This window comes from Watersipora subatra, chromosome 3 (genome assembly GCF_963576615.1).
Source record: "Watersipora subatra chromosome 3, tzWatSuba1.1, whole genome shotgun sequence".
In the NCBI taxonomy this organism is placed as follows: Eukaryota; Metazoa; Bryozoa; class Gymnolaemata; order Cheilostomatida; family Watersiporidae; genus Watersipora; species Watersipora subatra.
The window spans coordinates 54067813-54085538 of NC_088710.1; the positions used below are offsets into that span (position 1 = coordinate 54067813).

The 17726-nt window shown below is 38.2% G+C and overlaps 2 protein-coding genes across 2 annotated transcripts in view; both read left to right on the forward strand.

Moving 5' to 3' along the window:
* Positions 1 to 11480, forward strand: part of LOC137390737 (titin-like) — a 74866-nt gene extending 63386 nt beyond the window's left edge. The window contains exons 67-72 of the mRNA XM_068077059.1: positions 138 to 434; positions 718 to 3963; positions 4147 to 4421; positions 4611 to 4935; positions 6350 to 6646; positions 11374 to 11480. Coding sequence (XP_067933160.1) covers positions 138 to 434; positions 718 to 3963; positions 4147 to 4421; positions 4611 to 4935; positions 6350 to 6646; positions 11374 to 11480 — 4547 coding nt within the window. The remainder of the gene's footprint in view (positions 1 to 137; positions 435 to 717; positions 3964 to 4146; positions 4422 to 4610; positions 4936 to 6349; positions 6647 to 11373) is intronic.
* Positions 11481 to 11845: 365 nt separating this feature from the next.
* Positions 11846 to 17707, forward strand: LOC137390738 (L-proline trans-4-hydroxylase-like). The gene is made up of 7 exons (XM_068077061.1): positions 11846 to 11860; positions 12624 to 12737; positions 13465 to 13647; positions 15372 to 15482; positions 15763 to 15892; positions 16514 to 16665; positions 17576 to 17707. The coding sequence occupies exons 1-7, from the start codon at positions 11846 to 11848 to the stop codon at positions 17705 to 17707; spliced, it is 837 nt and encodes a 278-aa protein (XP_067933162.1).
* The last annotated feature ends 19 nt before the right edge of the window (positions 17708 to 17726 follow it).

Sequence of the window (17726 nt, forward strand, 5' to 3'; positions counted from 1 at the left end):
TTAACATCTATTATTAGGCTCATCACATTACTATTCGCATTTTTAGACTCAGTCTTTCATGTGATTGTAAAATCATTATCTTTCATTTTCATTTTCTCCACTTGGCGATTAAAAGTATGTACTGTAATTTTTGTCAGGCCTTCCTGAAGCCCCAGGATCAGTTTCTACAGAGATCGTTGATCGTGATACAATGATGGTCAGCTGGCAGAGGTCTTTATCAGATGGTGGTGCCACCATAACTGATTATGTAGTTGAAAAACATGACATTTCTGGGTGGTCAAAGGTTGCGACTGTTCCAGCAAGTAAACTTAGTACCAAAGTGACATATCTCATCCATGGAAGAGAATATCGCTTCAGAGTTTCTGCTCGTAACAAGGTGGGAGAAAGCCAGCCAACAATGGGCCCCATCACAGTTATGAAGAGTCCATTCAAAGGTGAGTATACATGAAATCATGGAAAGGTATAACTTGTTACCAGATATACTAAGCGTCTGTCTGTTGGATGTGTGCAGATTGTTCCAACTCAGATCAAGTTTGTTCTACTTATAGTTAAATCTAGCTATGGTTGGATTACTGTTAAATTTAGCTGCAGTACAAAATTTCAGCAGTAAGACTTTGAATACTTTCATCAATTGTTGCTTTAGAATAAGACAAACTGATCATAGATAACAGTACGGTAATAAAAGTAATGCTCTAAGCTGCGTTTATTAAATTTTAGATGTGGTAGATACACCAATCAAACCTGTGAAGGTTCCCACAGTCAACACAAGTCCAAAAACACCTAAAGTCAAAAAACCGACTCCAGTTGAACTTGTTCGCCAACTACTTCACGATGAAGAGCTGGTAAGACCGATTAAGTTACCAGTGCAAGAATCAACTCCTCGTAAGAGGATTGTTAGAAGAACAAAAGACAGGAAGCCAACACTACCTACAAGAGTTATTCTTCCACCTCGACCTATGGTTGAGGTCATAGATAGGCCAGTGCTGATGGTGAAACCTCGAGCGCTTCCTCCTCCACCGCTACCTGTGCGTAAGCAAGCGATTTATGTAGAACCTTCATATCCAACTACATCACCTAAGCAAAACCGCTTACCACAGCAACCGAGCAAATACATTCTGCAATCAACGACATATCACACCATTTCTGAGCCGATGATTCGTGAGCATGTTCAAGAAAGAGTCAAGCCACTTCCACCTAAGACGACGCCCTTATGGACTGATCTTTATCGAAAACAAGCTATTAGACATGCCGATGAAGTGGCTATTGTACCTGAGCTCAAAACCTTACCTCCTCGGCCCGTAACTGTGAAGACTGTTGAGCCGCCCACAATTCCTGTGGTTGTAGGGGCAGCTGATGATTGGGTTGATGTGACCGACTTTGAAATGCCAATCAGAGGCGCTAGAAGGCGGCATCTCGTGTTACCTGCTCATGACACATTCGAAACACATATGAAAAATTTGTCAATGGAAATAAATGAGCGACGTCTAAGAAGAGAAGAATCACAGGCAAGGAGGCGGGCAGAAGCAATTAGGGAAGAAAATGAAATGAGAGAGTCATTACTAGAGATGGAGCATCGAAAAAGAGCTCGACGACCAATGAGTATGCCACCAATGAGTACATCTTCAGTAAGCCTTTCACCGATAAGATCAATATTGGAAGTTGCTGAAAGGTCACCATCAAGAAAAGCTCAAGAGATTCCAAAAGTCATTCCTCTACCTCCTAGCAAAATGGATGAATGGAATATTTCATTCAAGCGTCAAGCTGCTAGGGCTTTGGTAGAACCCTTTGTTTCTATTCCAGATTATCATGCAGCTCCGCATAGACGAAAGGTAGTTGCTCCATCAAGAATATGGATGCCATCTAGTGAATATCATACTGTCACCTACCAGGAAACAGAGAATGCAAGTGAGATGAAACTGCCACTATACAAGGGTACAGAGTTGGAAGATCAAAGGTTGCAGATGCTCAAGGCAGATATTGAGGTAAACAGAAAAAGACGAGCTCAACGGAAGGAACAACACAAAGAAGAAATGTCTCGATCTTACCACGAATATTCAGATAACTGGCCAACTATTGCTCAACCAGATCTTGAGTTTGAACGAAGAAAGAGACGTATGAGAATGCAAAGCATGCCACCTGTAAGATCTAGAGCTAGGCTACCTATTTCAGAGACAAGGTTTTCTCCGCTAAGAGGTGTCTCTCCAAGTTTAAATTCATCTCAGAACTTTGAAAGACAGAAGCAAGCAAGAGCGCAAAAAAGAGGAATGTCTCTGCCACCTCAACAACCTGTCCAATCTAGGTATAGTCCACACCTTCCTATCCAACCATCAAAGTATTGGCTACCATCTGGAGAGTACCATCGCGTAGCTGATGATTCCTGCAAGCTTAGCAATCTTGAAGAACCCTATGAAGAAAGCAGCGCACTGAAGAAGCTGCATGAAGAGTTTGAAAGAGACAAAAAGCGCAGAGAGAATAGGCAACAGAAACATCTCAGAGAAATGGCTTTAGCCAGAGAAGAAGATGGGGAAACTAACAGAAAATTGTATGAAGAGCGTGAAAAGCGATCGAGAAGACTTGCTAGTATGCCTCCCATGCCTTCTCATGAGTATATCAGAGCTGAAAACATTCCTAAAACTGAAGTTAAACGTACTTCTCAATTAACAGAATACATGCCTCCTCGCTCTGAAGCAAGCAAGCAAGAGATTGAAATTGAAATAATAACTAAACGAATAAATGAGAACATTGAGGAGTATGAAGATTCTTTGAAACGGCGACAACACTTCACCATTCCTTCAAAAAAAGTTGTTGCGCCTGTGTACATCAAGCCAAAGCCTAACCAGCATTGGTCAAACCTGTATACTACCGTGTCACAAAAAGCTGAGGAGCAATCTGAAAGTTCAGAAGAAGATGAGTGGGTTACAGTAAGGAAGCGAAGAAGCAAGAGACACTTGGTTATTCCATCCTCAGAATTTTCTCGAGCTCTAACACAAGAATCAGCAGCTGTTCCTCAAGTTTTAGTCAGCCATCGCAGTCGCGCATCTAAACCATCATCACATGGTGCCTATAATGTTGTTGAAATTCATGAAAAAGAAGTAGATCACACAAGGCAGCCATTACCAAAGCCACACTTTACTGAAGATGCAGACTTTGACTCTGATTGGCATGCTATGACACCTCGTGTGCGCTCTTCTAAAGGAGCGATTGTGGAGTCTGCAAGACAAGTTACTGACAGAAAATATAATAGACTTTCCACTCGATCTAGAGGCATTCCTGATGAGTCTGAAAGTAGCTCACTGAGTGAAAGCAGTATCAGCTATTCTAAACAGCCACTGAATAAACGGCATTTAGTGACCCCGCCTTTCTCTCCAAGAAAAACATTGGCGAGAGATTCCGAACCAATCAGTGCTCTCAGGCTTGAAGAGAAATCCCACCGAACACGGCATGCCCTTGATGACATTGACTATGTTCCACGGAGAAGAAGGCGACGTGTGAAGGAATCAAGACATAACCTTGCAATGCCTTACTGGAATCCTGGTGATCCTGCAACAGAAAGACCAAGCAGGCAAGATACACCGCCAAGAGCTAAGTTTACATCATCATCACCTATCGGCACTCGCCAAGGTCGATCTTTCACACCAACTACAGATGATTCATTTACATCTCCATCTCCAATTCGTCCAGTTTCTGGTGGCCGAAGAGCTAGTGTTAGTTATATGCCACGATCTACACCTGCGAGAGATCTCTCATTTGAGTCTTCTCTGCGTGAAACAAGAAGAAGCTCCGAGTATGATCTCTTTAGTGTAGGTGAAGTAGGTTCAGAGACATCATCGAGAAGCGCCGAACACCATGTACAACCATTCAAGGACACATTCATGGGTGCAGTAGATCAGGTCAGGGAGAGACTACCTTGGCGTCAAGTCTACAATGAAAGTGTTGTGAAGACTCGTGCTAGACCGCAAGCGAGTAAGTAGCCAACCAGCGCATTTGCCAAAATGTGAAACTCGGCAATATTTTTAGTCAATTTTTGTGTGCAAGTTGACTTTTTGACTTTGCAAGGCTGACTATAATTTCAGATTACAACTTGTTTTTGGGGATTTGTCAATTCTACATTTTTAAGAATCTAAATAAGTCATCGTCTTGTTGTAGCTACTCCTGATGCCCCTCTTGGGCTGGATATAATGGAAAGAGGTCGTAGTTCTGTGCAGTTATGTTGGAGCAAGCCAGCACGAGATGGTGGAGCTCCAATTGATTCATATATAATCGAGAGGTCTGAGGGTCGCTATAATATTTGGACTCGAGTGGATGAAGTTAGTTCTCTTCGATTCAACTACAAAGTTATGGGCCTACTGGAATCACACAGATACAGTTTTAGGGTGGCTGCTGTCAATTCAGCTGGTATTGGTCATTGGGCCACCATCAAGGTCAGTCATAGATTAAAAGAAGGATAACTCCAACATCTTTGTTGTCAAATACTCCATCAGCTTTTCTTTTATGTGTTACATGAAAACAGCAAAGCTGGCTATTTTATTCCTTTTTATAGTAGTTGATTCTCTGAGGCTATCAGCATGTCACTGCCTGCCATCTCTGTTCACCAATCATTTGATTTTCAGGTGGCACAGAGTGCATCCCAGCAGTTACCTTTACCACCAGCTGGACCTCTGGAGGTAATGAAACAATCTGGAGGAAGAGTACTTCTTGAGTGGGGGTCTTCAAGGTCATCAAGTGATAGCAATGTTAAAAACCTTATACTAGAGAGAATGGAGGAAAATAGAGGGCGGTGGGAGACACTCGCTACTCTGCCTTCAACAAGAAGGTCGTATATGGTTGAGAGAGTGGCAGCAGATGTCACCACATACTTTAGATTGTCAGCCGAGAATCTCTTTGGGAAGGGACAGCCCATTGAGACTTCTATCGCTGTGACATCATTGGCTGCAGGTAATTGTAACAATTATCATATTAGGCTGAACTATATGAGTACAGATTTCAAGAGTTTGATTGGTCGTACAATTCAACCTCAGTTTTGATTGGTTGTATTCATTTGTAACTGGTAGGATTGGTGAAGTTATACGGAAGTCTAGATTGCAAAATTTGATTAGTCGTACAATCCAACCTCAGTTTTAATTGGCTGTACTTACGTGTAACTAGTAGGATTGGTGAGGTTACATGGAAGTAGAAGATGTGATACAATAAGCCTGATGTAAGACAATAAGATGTGATACAATTCATTGTCTGTTAATGCTTCCCTATCACATACATATGTGTAATGACAGTCTTATGTGCATGACATGAGTATAGGGTGTCTATAGCGTGTTGTGTTATTTGACACTGGTAACTGGTACCAAGCTACCACTTGTACACTACACAGCTCTTAGACAGTTCTTTCGCGCTTCTTCACACTAGACAATGACGTTAGTTTTGCATTTACATGACCCTGATACTGGCCAATGAAACGATTTGATCATAGATATGCAAATGAATAAATTGTAGTTTCACTCCTATACAATAGATTTATCAAATTATTGACAAAATCATACAATAGATCTATCATTGTGTTAGTAATATAATACAACAGATCTATCACTGTGTTAGTAGTGTATTACAATAGATCTATCACTGTGTTAGTAGTGTAATACAATAGATCTATCACTGTGTTAGTAGTGAATACAATAGATCTATCACTGTGTTAATAGTGTATTATAATAGATTCATCATTGTGTTAGTAAAATTATAATAAAATAGATCTATCACTGTGTTTGTAGCATCATACAATAGACCTATCACTGCGTTAGCAGTATAATACAATAGATCTATCGCTTTGTTAGTAGTGTAATACAATAGATCTATCACTGTATTAGTACTGTATTACAATAGATGTATCACTGTGTTTGTAGTATAATACAATAGATCTATCGCTGTGTTAGTAGTGTAATACAATAGATCTATCACTGTATTAGTACTGTATTACAATAGATGTGTCACTGTGTTTGTAGTATAATACAATAGATGATTGTATGATCTTGGCTACCATAAAAGATTTACAGTATGATACTGTGAATCTATCACTGTAGCCAAGAAAAAATTATTTTATCATGAAAATTGGTACAATTACATATATACATATTACAATGGACCTATCACTGCACTGTTTGTATATTCACTTATTACAAACGCAAAGAGTTTAACATGATCTAGTCAAGGAGAGCTCGAACGTTCTGTCTCGTTGAAAGATTCTTCAGTTACAACTGGTACTGGTTTTATCTGACCTGTGTTACGATTGTAAAAGCTCTGTAGCCATTATTACTCAACCATTGACTTCTGTGCGCTGAATAATCCCTGTGTGTTTTTGCAGCCCCACCATCATCTCCACTTGGTCCACTGAGAATATCCAATGTGACGACAAGTACTGCTACTATCCAATGGCAGGCTCCGTTACAGCAAGGCAGCAGTCGCATACGCAGATATATAGTTGAGAAGAGCGAAGGAGGTAGGCACTCTGTCTGGGCCCTTTGTGGCTATTCGGGCGCAGAGAGCAGAGTCTACCACCTAGCTCACTTGACTGAAGGCAAGAAGTGGTTTGTGCGAGTCTATGCTGATAACGATGACGGCAAGAGTGAGCCACTCGAGGGCTATTTCACAACCAAGTCAGGTACATAAGAGCAATTTTTAAATGTGTCTAAGAGAAGTTGTTGACTTCTCAAAACAGTTTCTTTCAGCAGCCATTTTCTTTTTTCAGTTGAGAAGTAGTGAAGACTTTGATTTTTGCTTTTTATCTAGTATAACTAGTAGCGAGTTCCATACTTACTTGCATGTTTGGCAATATGCCATATATACACTAACATTGCTCATGCTACACAAAGCTTAAATAATACTTCACTTATGCCTGTACATCAGGTCTCATATATAATCAGCTACATTTTAAATATTATAAAAATCTACAACCATTTTAGCTGACTTGATCTTCCGCAGGTAATAAACTCTGTGAGAACTATATGTTATGTGGTAACAGCTAACACAAGGTCTCACGCTACAGTTTTATCACATGTTATATGTATGTCTGTTTTATTACGAGCGATTATGTGGTGAACCAACTTTTAATGGTTGTGTAGGAACTCAGAGCACCGAGAGAGAGACGTACAGCTCGAGACGTACCGTTAACTACCAGACTAGCCAAAGATTAGAAACACCAACCAGATATGTTCAGCATCGCGTTGTCGAAGAAATAGATACACTGCCAGAGCCACCGATGCCCAGAAGACGCCGTCATCGTGAAAAGATGTCAAAGCATAATCTGGTTATGCCTGATTGGAGCCCGGGTGCGACATCCTTGGGCAGCAGAGACACAAGGGGCGGCTCTACAAGCGCGTCAACCAGCTCCTTCACTAGTAAATCCTACCAATCGAGCAGACGCTACTAAACACTGTGATATCCTACCAATCGAGCAGACGCTACTAAACTTTGTGATCATGCTCAAACCTATTTATATTTTTTTTGCTGACTATTTATTAGTTTTGCTACTTTAGTTAGGCTTTTATTTGCAATTAGTTATTTAATTATGTATTTTATATATATTCATTTTATCTTTTTATCTACTCACAAAACTCTTTGATTTTTATAGTCCATGACATATCTTTTTTTTTGTTCAACCCTGTTTTCAGCAGTGCAGGTGTGCTAGTATGACAGAGGACAGTCCTCTTGATGAGCCTTGTTTTATTTCACGATCCTCTGACTGTCAGTGTTGAAAGCTCTGATATGTCCATGACTCAAGCCTATGACCACTTACACGGAGGTGCCCTGTTAGCTGAGGTGGAAAGAGCAACTTCAAGCTCTAACGCATGAATCCATCAGGCGTTTCTACAAAACCCGCTGGATGACGTCCACCAAAGACGGTGACAGATTATGAAGTGTGAGCGCTGTCTGGCTCTGATCAAATGTAACGAGGAAAAGACTGAGACTACATGGCCAACCACACGTCTGCTACATTTTACTTCAAAAGCTCTTCTCAAGTCAATATAGCTTGAAGCTTTTTCTTTTTTGCTTTTTACCTAGCGAGCTCTCACAAGTGGCTTCATCTTTTGTCCTACAAGAAATTGCTAATAATGTTTGATAGCATAACAAGTCTTAGTGTATTTATGTACCTTCTGGAAATATACCAAACCATACTTAGCATAATTTGTGTTGCATTGAAAATCCATCAACAACAGTTGAAGGCAGGAGGTCTGTCATTAGATTTATGGAGATTTGTGAGCCAAAATGACATTGAGGGGTTCTGCAGTAAACAGATAGTTATTGTAGTGCAGGTTCTGAATTGTGTTTTATGTGTTATATCCACGGTTAAACAGTAAATAAATAGACTTTCCATCTTTTATGGATAAATTACTGTATTGCCAAAGCATAGGTTTTAAGAACTCTGAGGTAAACTGCATTTATTCCGCAATAAATACAGCTTTTTGTTGTGTACAGTTGGATCCCAGTTAAATAATATCTAGGCTCATTTAGACACTGCTACGGGACTGAAAGATAAGTCAGTCTATTTAAATTAAAGGCGGAAGGGTACGGTCTCTCAAACATTTGTTTCATGCAGCTCATACAGCAGCTATAGGTTATCTGAAGGTCATCTAGAGGTATCTATTAATACTCAGTCATCTGACATCAACTGCAAGAATAATACGATGCTCTTGAGGTTTGTCAATGCTGCTAGGAGCTCTGATGGTTGGCACTTGAGCAAACCTTTGCGCTAAAAGCAACCAATGCTTAGTTTTTGGTAAATCATAGTAGATTTTAAGATGGTCTGTTAAACTTCTCTTTTCAGGTCATTTAGGAGTGTGGTTATCATGAATCAGGCTATTCAGCCAGTCCTCATCAGGTAATGGAGATTCCTTCCTGACTGTCATTGGAGTTCAGGGGTGAAATTCATGTCAAACAAAATTCAATACACCTCATAAAATCTGACTGAGTGACAGCCCCCTCCTCTCATGTCAGGGGCGGATCTACTGTGCATATGGTGCAAATGCACCACCACAAATATGGCAACAAAAAAAAAGATTTGAAATCTATCAAGAATTGAGTAAATTACATCTCATTTCACTGATAACTTGCTTTGGGAGGAAATGAACAAAAACGGCCTAGTAAAGTTCGTTACAACAAACTAGTTTTAATAACATTGACTTGAATTTTTTTAGCTTATGAACAAATGAGAGTGGTCCCAATAAACATCCCCAATTGAGCCACAACTTTTTCGAAAGAAGTACTACAAGCAATTTTAAAAGCAAAATGTTTCAAAGGAAAGGTCAAGAACGAACTTTGGATCATTTCTTTCGACTACAAAACAACAATTCAAAAAAGTATGCCCTAATATGTCTGTTTTATAATAGCATCGTTATGTAGCTAATACTACGAAACTTTTTTTATGCATAGACATGATATTATACATAGTATAAGGAACATTATAAAACACCAATTTAATTAATCATATTTAATGTCAATTTTTACCTCTAAACTTGTTGTTTCCTGCAAATAAATGATTACACTTTTTTGGGCTCAAACACACCTCTCCTTCATTCTAAGATGCCTAAATTTCAAAAAGTTCCGCTAGCGTGGGGCCAGGTGAGGGGATCGCCCTGCGCACCCCCTCCCACTCTAGATATATTACACAAATTTTGCACCACAAACTTTTTTCCTAGATCCGCCACTGCATGTGGAGTTTAAAGCTAATGATAATCATTCTATGCTTTTATGTTTTACAGCAATCTAGTTGCCTAGTACTGTGTATTAGTGGTTGTCGCTATGGCAACAGGCTCTACTTTTACCGAACATTTAGCGTTGATATTGGAATTGGATATGTTTATTTTTGTCTTGCATAAATTGACTCTTATGTATCAATGATATTTATATACAGTGATGCTCAGAGGTCTAGCCATCTGTGTTAAATTATACCATAGGATGCATTTTTAGCTCCGCATGCCAATGTCCCAGGGTCGTATATGACGTAATTACTATTTGATGACAGATGTCCAGCAAGAGCCTGCCAGTAGTAAGCATACGCATGCCGGTGAGCTTGATAGCTATGCTGGCATTGCTACCACTGCGCTTGCAGCTTTAGCATCACCGCTTTAGGTTGACTATGGCTTCCTCTATCAAAGGTATGCTTAGTCTAATATATTTCTTTTGGTAAGCTTACGTAATTCGAAACTTATTTTTAAATATGGGTGCTAAAATAAAAATATTTGTAAATCTTGCAGAGTTTCCGTTTGTGCAAGGTCAGACCTTCGAGGTGACTCCAGAGATGATGGAGGCTTGGCAGAATGATGGAGCATTCATTGTAAGGTAAGCTCTATGTAGCCTGTGATATTGTCCTGCTTTGTTCACAGTAGTTCATATGGTCACACTTGCTATGATCATAATAGTAAAATACAAAAGACAATATGCATACACTAGATATTTATGCATATACTGCATAGTTGCTCACCCGTGTACGTTACATCAATACTAACAAATGCTAGATGCCATGACAGAATAGTGTGTATATACAATACCGGCTTTACGGAATAGAACTAGTTATAATGGTGTGGTCAGTGAGACACAGTACTATCAAGAGATACAGAATATTAACAGTACTGGATATAATAATACTATGTTAGCATGTATAACATTCAGTACATGTAACATACCGGCTAGGTATGTTAGCATATATAACATTCAGTACATATAACACACCGGCTAGGTATGTTAGCATATATAACATTCAGTACATATAACATACCGGCTAGGTATGTTAGCATATATAACATTCAGTACATATAACATACCGGCTAGGTATGTTAGCATATATAACATTCAGTACATATAACACACCGGCTAGGTATGTTAGCATATATAACATTCAGTACATATAACATATCAGCTAGGTATAGCGAGGGGTGAATGTAATACAGCAGCTATTGTAGGCATGGCGGGTTGTGATCTAACTTCAATAGGTCACATGGTGCGCTAGTATAAACACTGTGGCTGCACAGTTGTAGGCATTTGACAGTAGTAGGCCCATGCTACTAGTTCATCAACAGTAGTAGGCATGATGGGTTATCATTGCTGTGATCTATCTAATAATATTCAATGGAACTGTATAAATAACATTCGTCAACCTTCTAGTCAGTCATTAGTTTAGAGTCTTTGGAGATTTTTGTACTTGAGCAAAACATGCTTGTTATAAACCTGCTTGCTCTCTTAGTATCATGAATGCTTGTCACTCTTATAGAAATTTCATACCACCAAATGAAATGGAACTTTTAAAGAAGAATCTGGAAACAACAGCCATCAGACGAGCTGCATATGATGTAAGGATATTGTATTAATTTCATATTTTACATAAGCGGACAGGAAACACTAAGTTAGTGATACGTACATATATACAAACCATACAAAACGCTATTGTAAAGGACTCAACTGAGTTGCTCTACTTGATTTTCAAGAATCAGACCACTTGAGTACAAGGCAATAATAATATATCTCTCATAAATATATATTTACACTCAAATAAGCATTGAGCATATAATTAACTGTACAGTATGAGATTTCCAGGCGTTCTGCCCTCCTTTGCTCATCTGAACTCCTTTTATAGCTTTCGATCGATGTTAGGCCTCGCCCCTCGATTGTAGGGCCGACTCGGTAGTCGACCTTCGATTGACCAGAAGTTCTCACAAGGGCCAGCCATTGGCTGAGCCGAGGCTCAGATCGGTACTGGCGTCGTTAACTATGCCTTCTCCTTTTCTCTCATTCTCAGCCCTGGGCTAAGCGATTGGCCACTGCACTATGTTTATTTCAAAGTTCAGTTGTGATATCAGAACACAGTATGTGTGAGGTTATCGTATGTAATATGTATTATGTATAGTAAGTATTATGCATGTGAATATTAAGGTTTGGTTACTAGTTTGTTTTCGCAATATTTTAAAAATTTAAAACACTAGCTATTCAAAAATGGTGAGGCAACTCCCATCTTGTTGCAGTCTAGTAGCCTTCGTACAACTATAACCATATACAGTTGTTACCATATACACTCATACATAAGTGACAGGTGTTACCATATACACTCATACATAAGTCACAGGTGTTACCGTATACACTCATACATAAGTGACAGGTGTTACCGTATACACTAAAACACAATAATTGTGTATGAGTGTATATGGTAACACCTGTGACTTATGTACGAGTGTATATGATAACACCTGTGACTTATGTATGAGTGTGTATGGTAACACCTGTCACTTATGTATGAGTGTATATGATAACACCTGTGACTTATGTATGAGTGTATATGATAACACCTGTGACTTATGTATGAGTGTATATGGTAACACCTGTCACTTATGTATGAGTGTATATGATAACACCTGTGACTTATGTATGAGTGTATATGATAACACCTGTGACTTATGTATGAGTGTATATGGTAACACCTGTCACTTATGTATGAGTGTATATGGTAACACCTGTCACTTATGTATGAGTGTATATGATAACACCTGTGACTTATGTATGAGTGTATATGGTAACACCTGTCACTTATGTATGAGTGTATATGGTAACGACTGTAACAAGGGCTCAATTCAGCACAATAACTTTTGCAGATAGAGGATGGCACAGGTCAGACTAAGAGCAGACTTGTCATCTGGAACCAACCAGGAAATGATGTGTCTGGAATCGTGGCCCGCAGTGAAAAGTTGGTGAGAACAACAGAAAAGGTAGGAGAGCTTCAATTGTGGACCTTCGTTTCATCCCTAATATTGTTGATTTTAAATAAATTAATTTTAATTAATTAATGCAACATATATACTTAGTTTCTCGAGCTTTCTAAGGCAGCGTGTTTAGGGCTCCGGCTTTTTACTAATGCCGAACCAAACAGACACTTTGTTCAGTATTAATCCAAATAGAGACAGTAAAAAATATATTTATATTAAAAGCCAGTTTTATATAACATGACTTTATTTTTGATGATTTGTGAGATAGTGATAAATGTACCTACATCTGTGTCGTCTCTAGAGATGCCATTCTTTCAAAAACCACTTCAGCAGGTTTCTCTACTGTCGTCAGTTATAAACTAGTGTCAAGGTCTTTGCTGGAAATATTAGAGCTATCAGCTCTGTCACTTGTGCATACCTATAAGAAAATAATATACAGATAACATGTTGAATATACAGATAACATGTTGAATATACAGATAGCACGTTGAATGTACAGATAACATGCTGAATATACAGATAACATGTTGAATATACAGATAGCACGTTGAATGTACAGATAACATGTTGAATATACAGATAACATGTTGAATATGCAGATAACATGTTGAATATACAGATAGCACGTTGAATGTACAGATAACACGTTGAATATACAGATAACATGTTGAATATGCAGATAACATGTTGAATATACAGATAACATGTTGAATGAAATCTAAATTGGCAGCTTTTGGGAGGTGAAGTTTTTCACTACCATACCAAGCTGATACCAAAACAGCCAAGGACCGGTGGAGTGTTCCAGTGGCACCAAGACTATGGTTACTGGTACAACAATGGGAACTTAACTCCTGACATCAATACCGTATACATCGCTGTCGACAGGTGTGACACTGACAATGGATGCATAGAGGTGAGGTTCACAGCATTGAAAGTGTGATCTGAAAGAACTTTTAAATACGTATTAGTAAGGTAACAGAAACGATAGCAAGCTGTAAAGAGCAGAATAACACCAGTGATGATGTTGTGTTAATATTTTATGTAACAAGCTCAGACTTAGAACATATCACAAAACCCAAAAAACTTTTCTATTCAGTAATCCATCGCTACTTCTGGGTTCAGCTTTTGCAGGTTCAATAATCTGCGCGGTAAAAAATATTCATTAAAAGATAAGCATTTAAGAAAATAAGTAAAAATATAAAACTAAAATATGTCTCTTTCATACTTATGCCTAGTGAGATCTCCCTACGAGAATCATTATAATAGTTGTCGTCATCATTGTTGTTTTCCTGTTACGTTTTGTGAAGTTTAAAAGTGCAAAGTGTTTGTGACACTCTTTATCATGTTTCTTAAACACCCCTAAAAATCATCTAATATAAGGAAAACATGAAAAGCTCACTTCTAATAAGAAAGTGATTTCTTAAATATGAGTTTATTAGTTCCTATTTTACTGAATTTCACTTTTCACGGGGTTGCTGGTTTAGTTTAACCCCAAAACATGAGGGACTACTGATGGATTACTGATGGATTACTGTGGGATTACTGATGGATTACTGATGGATTATTGATGGATTAATGCATTGCTGAAACTAGTCCAACATTTTCTTCAATAATATTGTAATGGAAACTGCTCATTCCTTTACTCTCCACAAGATTGTCAAGCAATGAACACACTGAGTGTTAACCATTAATATATATATTTGAATAATATATATAAATACAAGCTGTACTACCCGGCGTTGCTCAGGTAATAAAAAAGTCTTTGGACAGAAAATTGACTTGTATTTAACATATAACAACATTTGCCATAATAACTTTCACACTACACATCATGAAACAAGTGTGTTGTGTAATTGAAATAAATTATAAGAGAAAATAAAAACAACTGTAAATGTTTTCCAACTTTGTCAAACAACTTTTAAACTTCATATCATGAGAAAAATGTTTCGTGCAGGTCAAATAGTTTAAAAAAAATAAAATGACTATAAAAGGGTTTAGAGGTTAATGGGAAATAATTAGCACGTAATAGCTAAATTAAGTCGGTTTTGCTACGATTACAATAAAAGTTGATTCGGTGATGATACAATTAATACGAGCTGAAAAAACAAAATAAAAATCCTGAATATGTAGAATTAATAATAATGATTCTTGCATAGAAGTGTGTGTGTATAAAAAAGGTTACTGTTCCAGCATAAGCTATCCATCAAAACTTTGAATACAATGATATTGGTACCTCTGGACACTGGTACAAATGTAAAAATGGAATATCGGACTGTCTTGGTCTGACCGAACAGTGAGAGAATGTAGAGGCCATTCCTACCCGAAATAATACAATTGTCTGCGTGAGAAGAATTGGCCTTGGCCCCAGATATAGTACTTGAACCTTACGAAAAATATTCCTTAACAGGGCATCGTAACACGTGGCCACATCAGTAAAATAATCATCGCGCGCTATAGCTATAGCCGGAGAGACATACATACGGACGGACATACCAACTTTGAGAAATACATGTATATATCTAGATACATGAATGTCACTGTAACGCAAATGAACACACATGCAAAAAGATTTTGCACATTACGCCTCTGCTTAACGATAGTGTTCTTCTTCTTTATGTATCGATTGTTCCGAGATAGGCCTCACCCCCTTTTCTTTGTTCTTCTCTCGGTCGACTGAGCCGGCTCATCGGTGACCGAGCCTTCTTTTACGATAGGAAGGCTCGATTTGGTAATGTCGGTGACCGTGAGGTCAGTCTCTCCGGTTCTGGTCACGATGTTCTACCGTAACAATATAGCAAAATGCTGATCAAATAATGTATTAGTCAGCTTTAATTGTAGCTCACTTGCTGCTCTCCGAGGACCATTTGTGTTGCTGCTATTATGCATGTGTAAGTGTTTGGGGGAGGGCTATTAGCAGTTTTAGATTTAAATTCTCAAATGAATAAATCAGGTTGTCATCTTATATTTAGGTCAGCAAGATGAGTCAAGAAATTGAAAAGTAATTGTCTGTAACAATTTCTTGCAATAGGTGATGCCCGGCTCACATCGGTGTGGGAGAATTAACCACGCACCAGTAGGAGGTCAACAAGGTGCTGACCTTGACAGAGTTGAGTTACTTAAAAAACGCTTTCCCATAATTCCAGTTGTTCTAGACCCAGGTAAATGTACCATTTAGCATTGGATCATTATCCTAATAACTGAAACAGTTGATTATATTCTGATACCAGTTAAGTCTTTTGAGTTTCAATCCGCAACCTCTTATCCAGTGGCTTGTAGCTACTAGCTAGAACCTACTAGTTAGTAACTAGTTCCGAGCAGCCTCTTGATAGTAGTTACTTGTTAGTAGGTGGTAGTTAGTAACTGGTAGTTACTAACTACCGCCTACTAGCTAATAATTACTATCTACTATTTGGTAGTATCCTGATAGTAGCTAGTAGCTATTAGGAAGTAGTTACTAGATAATAGTTAGCGCTAGCTACTAACTCTACCTTCCAGCTAGTAGCTATTAGGTAGTAGCAGTGGTTGATGGTAGCTATTTGGATCATATTACGTTACTTCAGACCAAGCTATTCTAATAAATTAAAGTCATCGCAAGAAGTTTATTTAAATAATTCCACAATATATGTACTTATAACAACATTTGTGACATAATTACAAACAGAGTTGTTAGAGCTGAGAGGTTAGAGTGCTACCGTTACAAAAATGTAATACTAGCTGTTATCAATCAATTCTCTACAATTTTACATTTTTAGTTCAGACTCTTGTTGACTCTATTTCAGGAGACACACTGATATTCCACAGCAATATTGTGCATAAAAGCAATGCAAATGCTAGCGAGAGAAGGAGGTGGGCGTTGCTTGTCTCATACAATACGAAGGAGAATGAGTCGAGTGTCAAACATCATCACAGCCAGTATGTTCCCCTTGACGTGGTGAGTTCTATCAATAGACTAATCGTGCACAGTCGTAATAAATAATGGTTTTGTGCAATCATGTAACATATTCAACTCATATTCAATTCATATTCATCACATATATATATATATTTTTTTTTTAATTATCCAGTCATTAAAACTTTATATAAGGTATCAGTTTGAGACAATAGCTAAATGATCAGACTCCTTTAAAGACCAACTCATGTCAGTATTGTAAAGATTTTAGATTTTTAAAAAATACACAGGACAATGTCTGTTAATATGGGGATCAGTGTCACCTGTGATAAATAGTATGCGTGTTGTGGCCTCTATTTACAGTAAAATATTAATGTGTGGTCACTAGTTTTGTGTTTGTGCAAGCGTGCACATGTGTTCAGGACTAATACACGCTGCTATACACGGTGATAATTTAGCTCAAACTAAACTTTACTGCTCAGGGTTAGCACAAGAAACACTCATCACGCAGTGTGTAGAGAATAAACCAATCAGAAGAGCCTGTGACGACCATTCTCCGGCTTGCTAAAAAGTGTTACCTGATTTGGCTTATGGCCAGCTGCTCACCTTGTCCTGTGCTTAAAATTATACTGGTTGAGATTTATATTGATGCTTGTCTAATGACCAACTTATCTTTATTAGCCTTATTTATATGACATCATAATTTGTATGCTTATTACCTCTATGAGGTTTATATCATATTATTTAAAACGTAACAGAACTTTTAAGATAAACAAACTTTTTCATAGATACATGTACTTTAAATTTGTTTTTTTCTCTGGCAACCACCTAATTGGATGCCATAATCACAAGTATTGCAATTGGCACGCATGTAAACCCGATGCAAACCCTTAGAATACGTAAAATATTAATTTATGTTGTTCTACTCTTTTCCTAACTCCTTTCTTTGTAGGTGCCTGACTCAGCCATCTTGGAATGCACAAATTTTGAGGATATTTCGGGGAAGGATTTCATAGATCCTGAAGGCGACAAGACTGTAGGAAAGCCAAAGTACATCAGCGAAGAAGAGCAGAAGAACATGTAATGGCATGACTGAAGGAGGT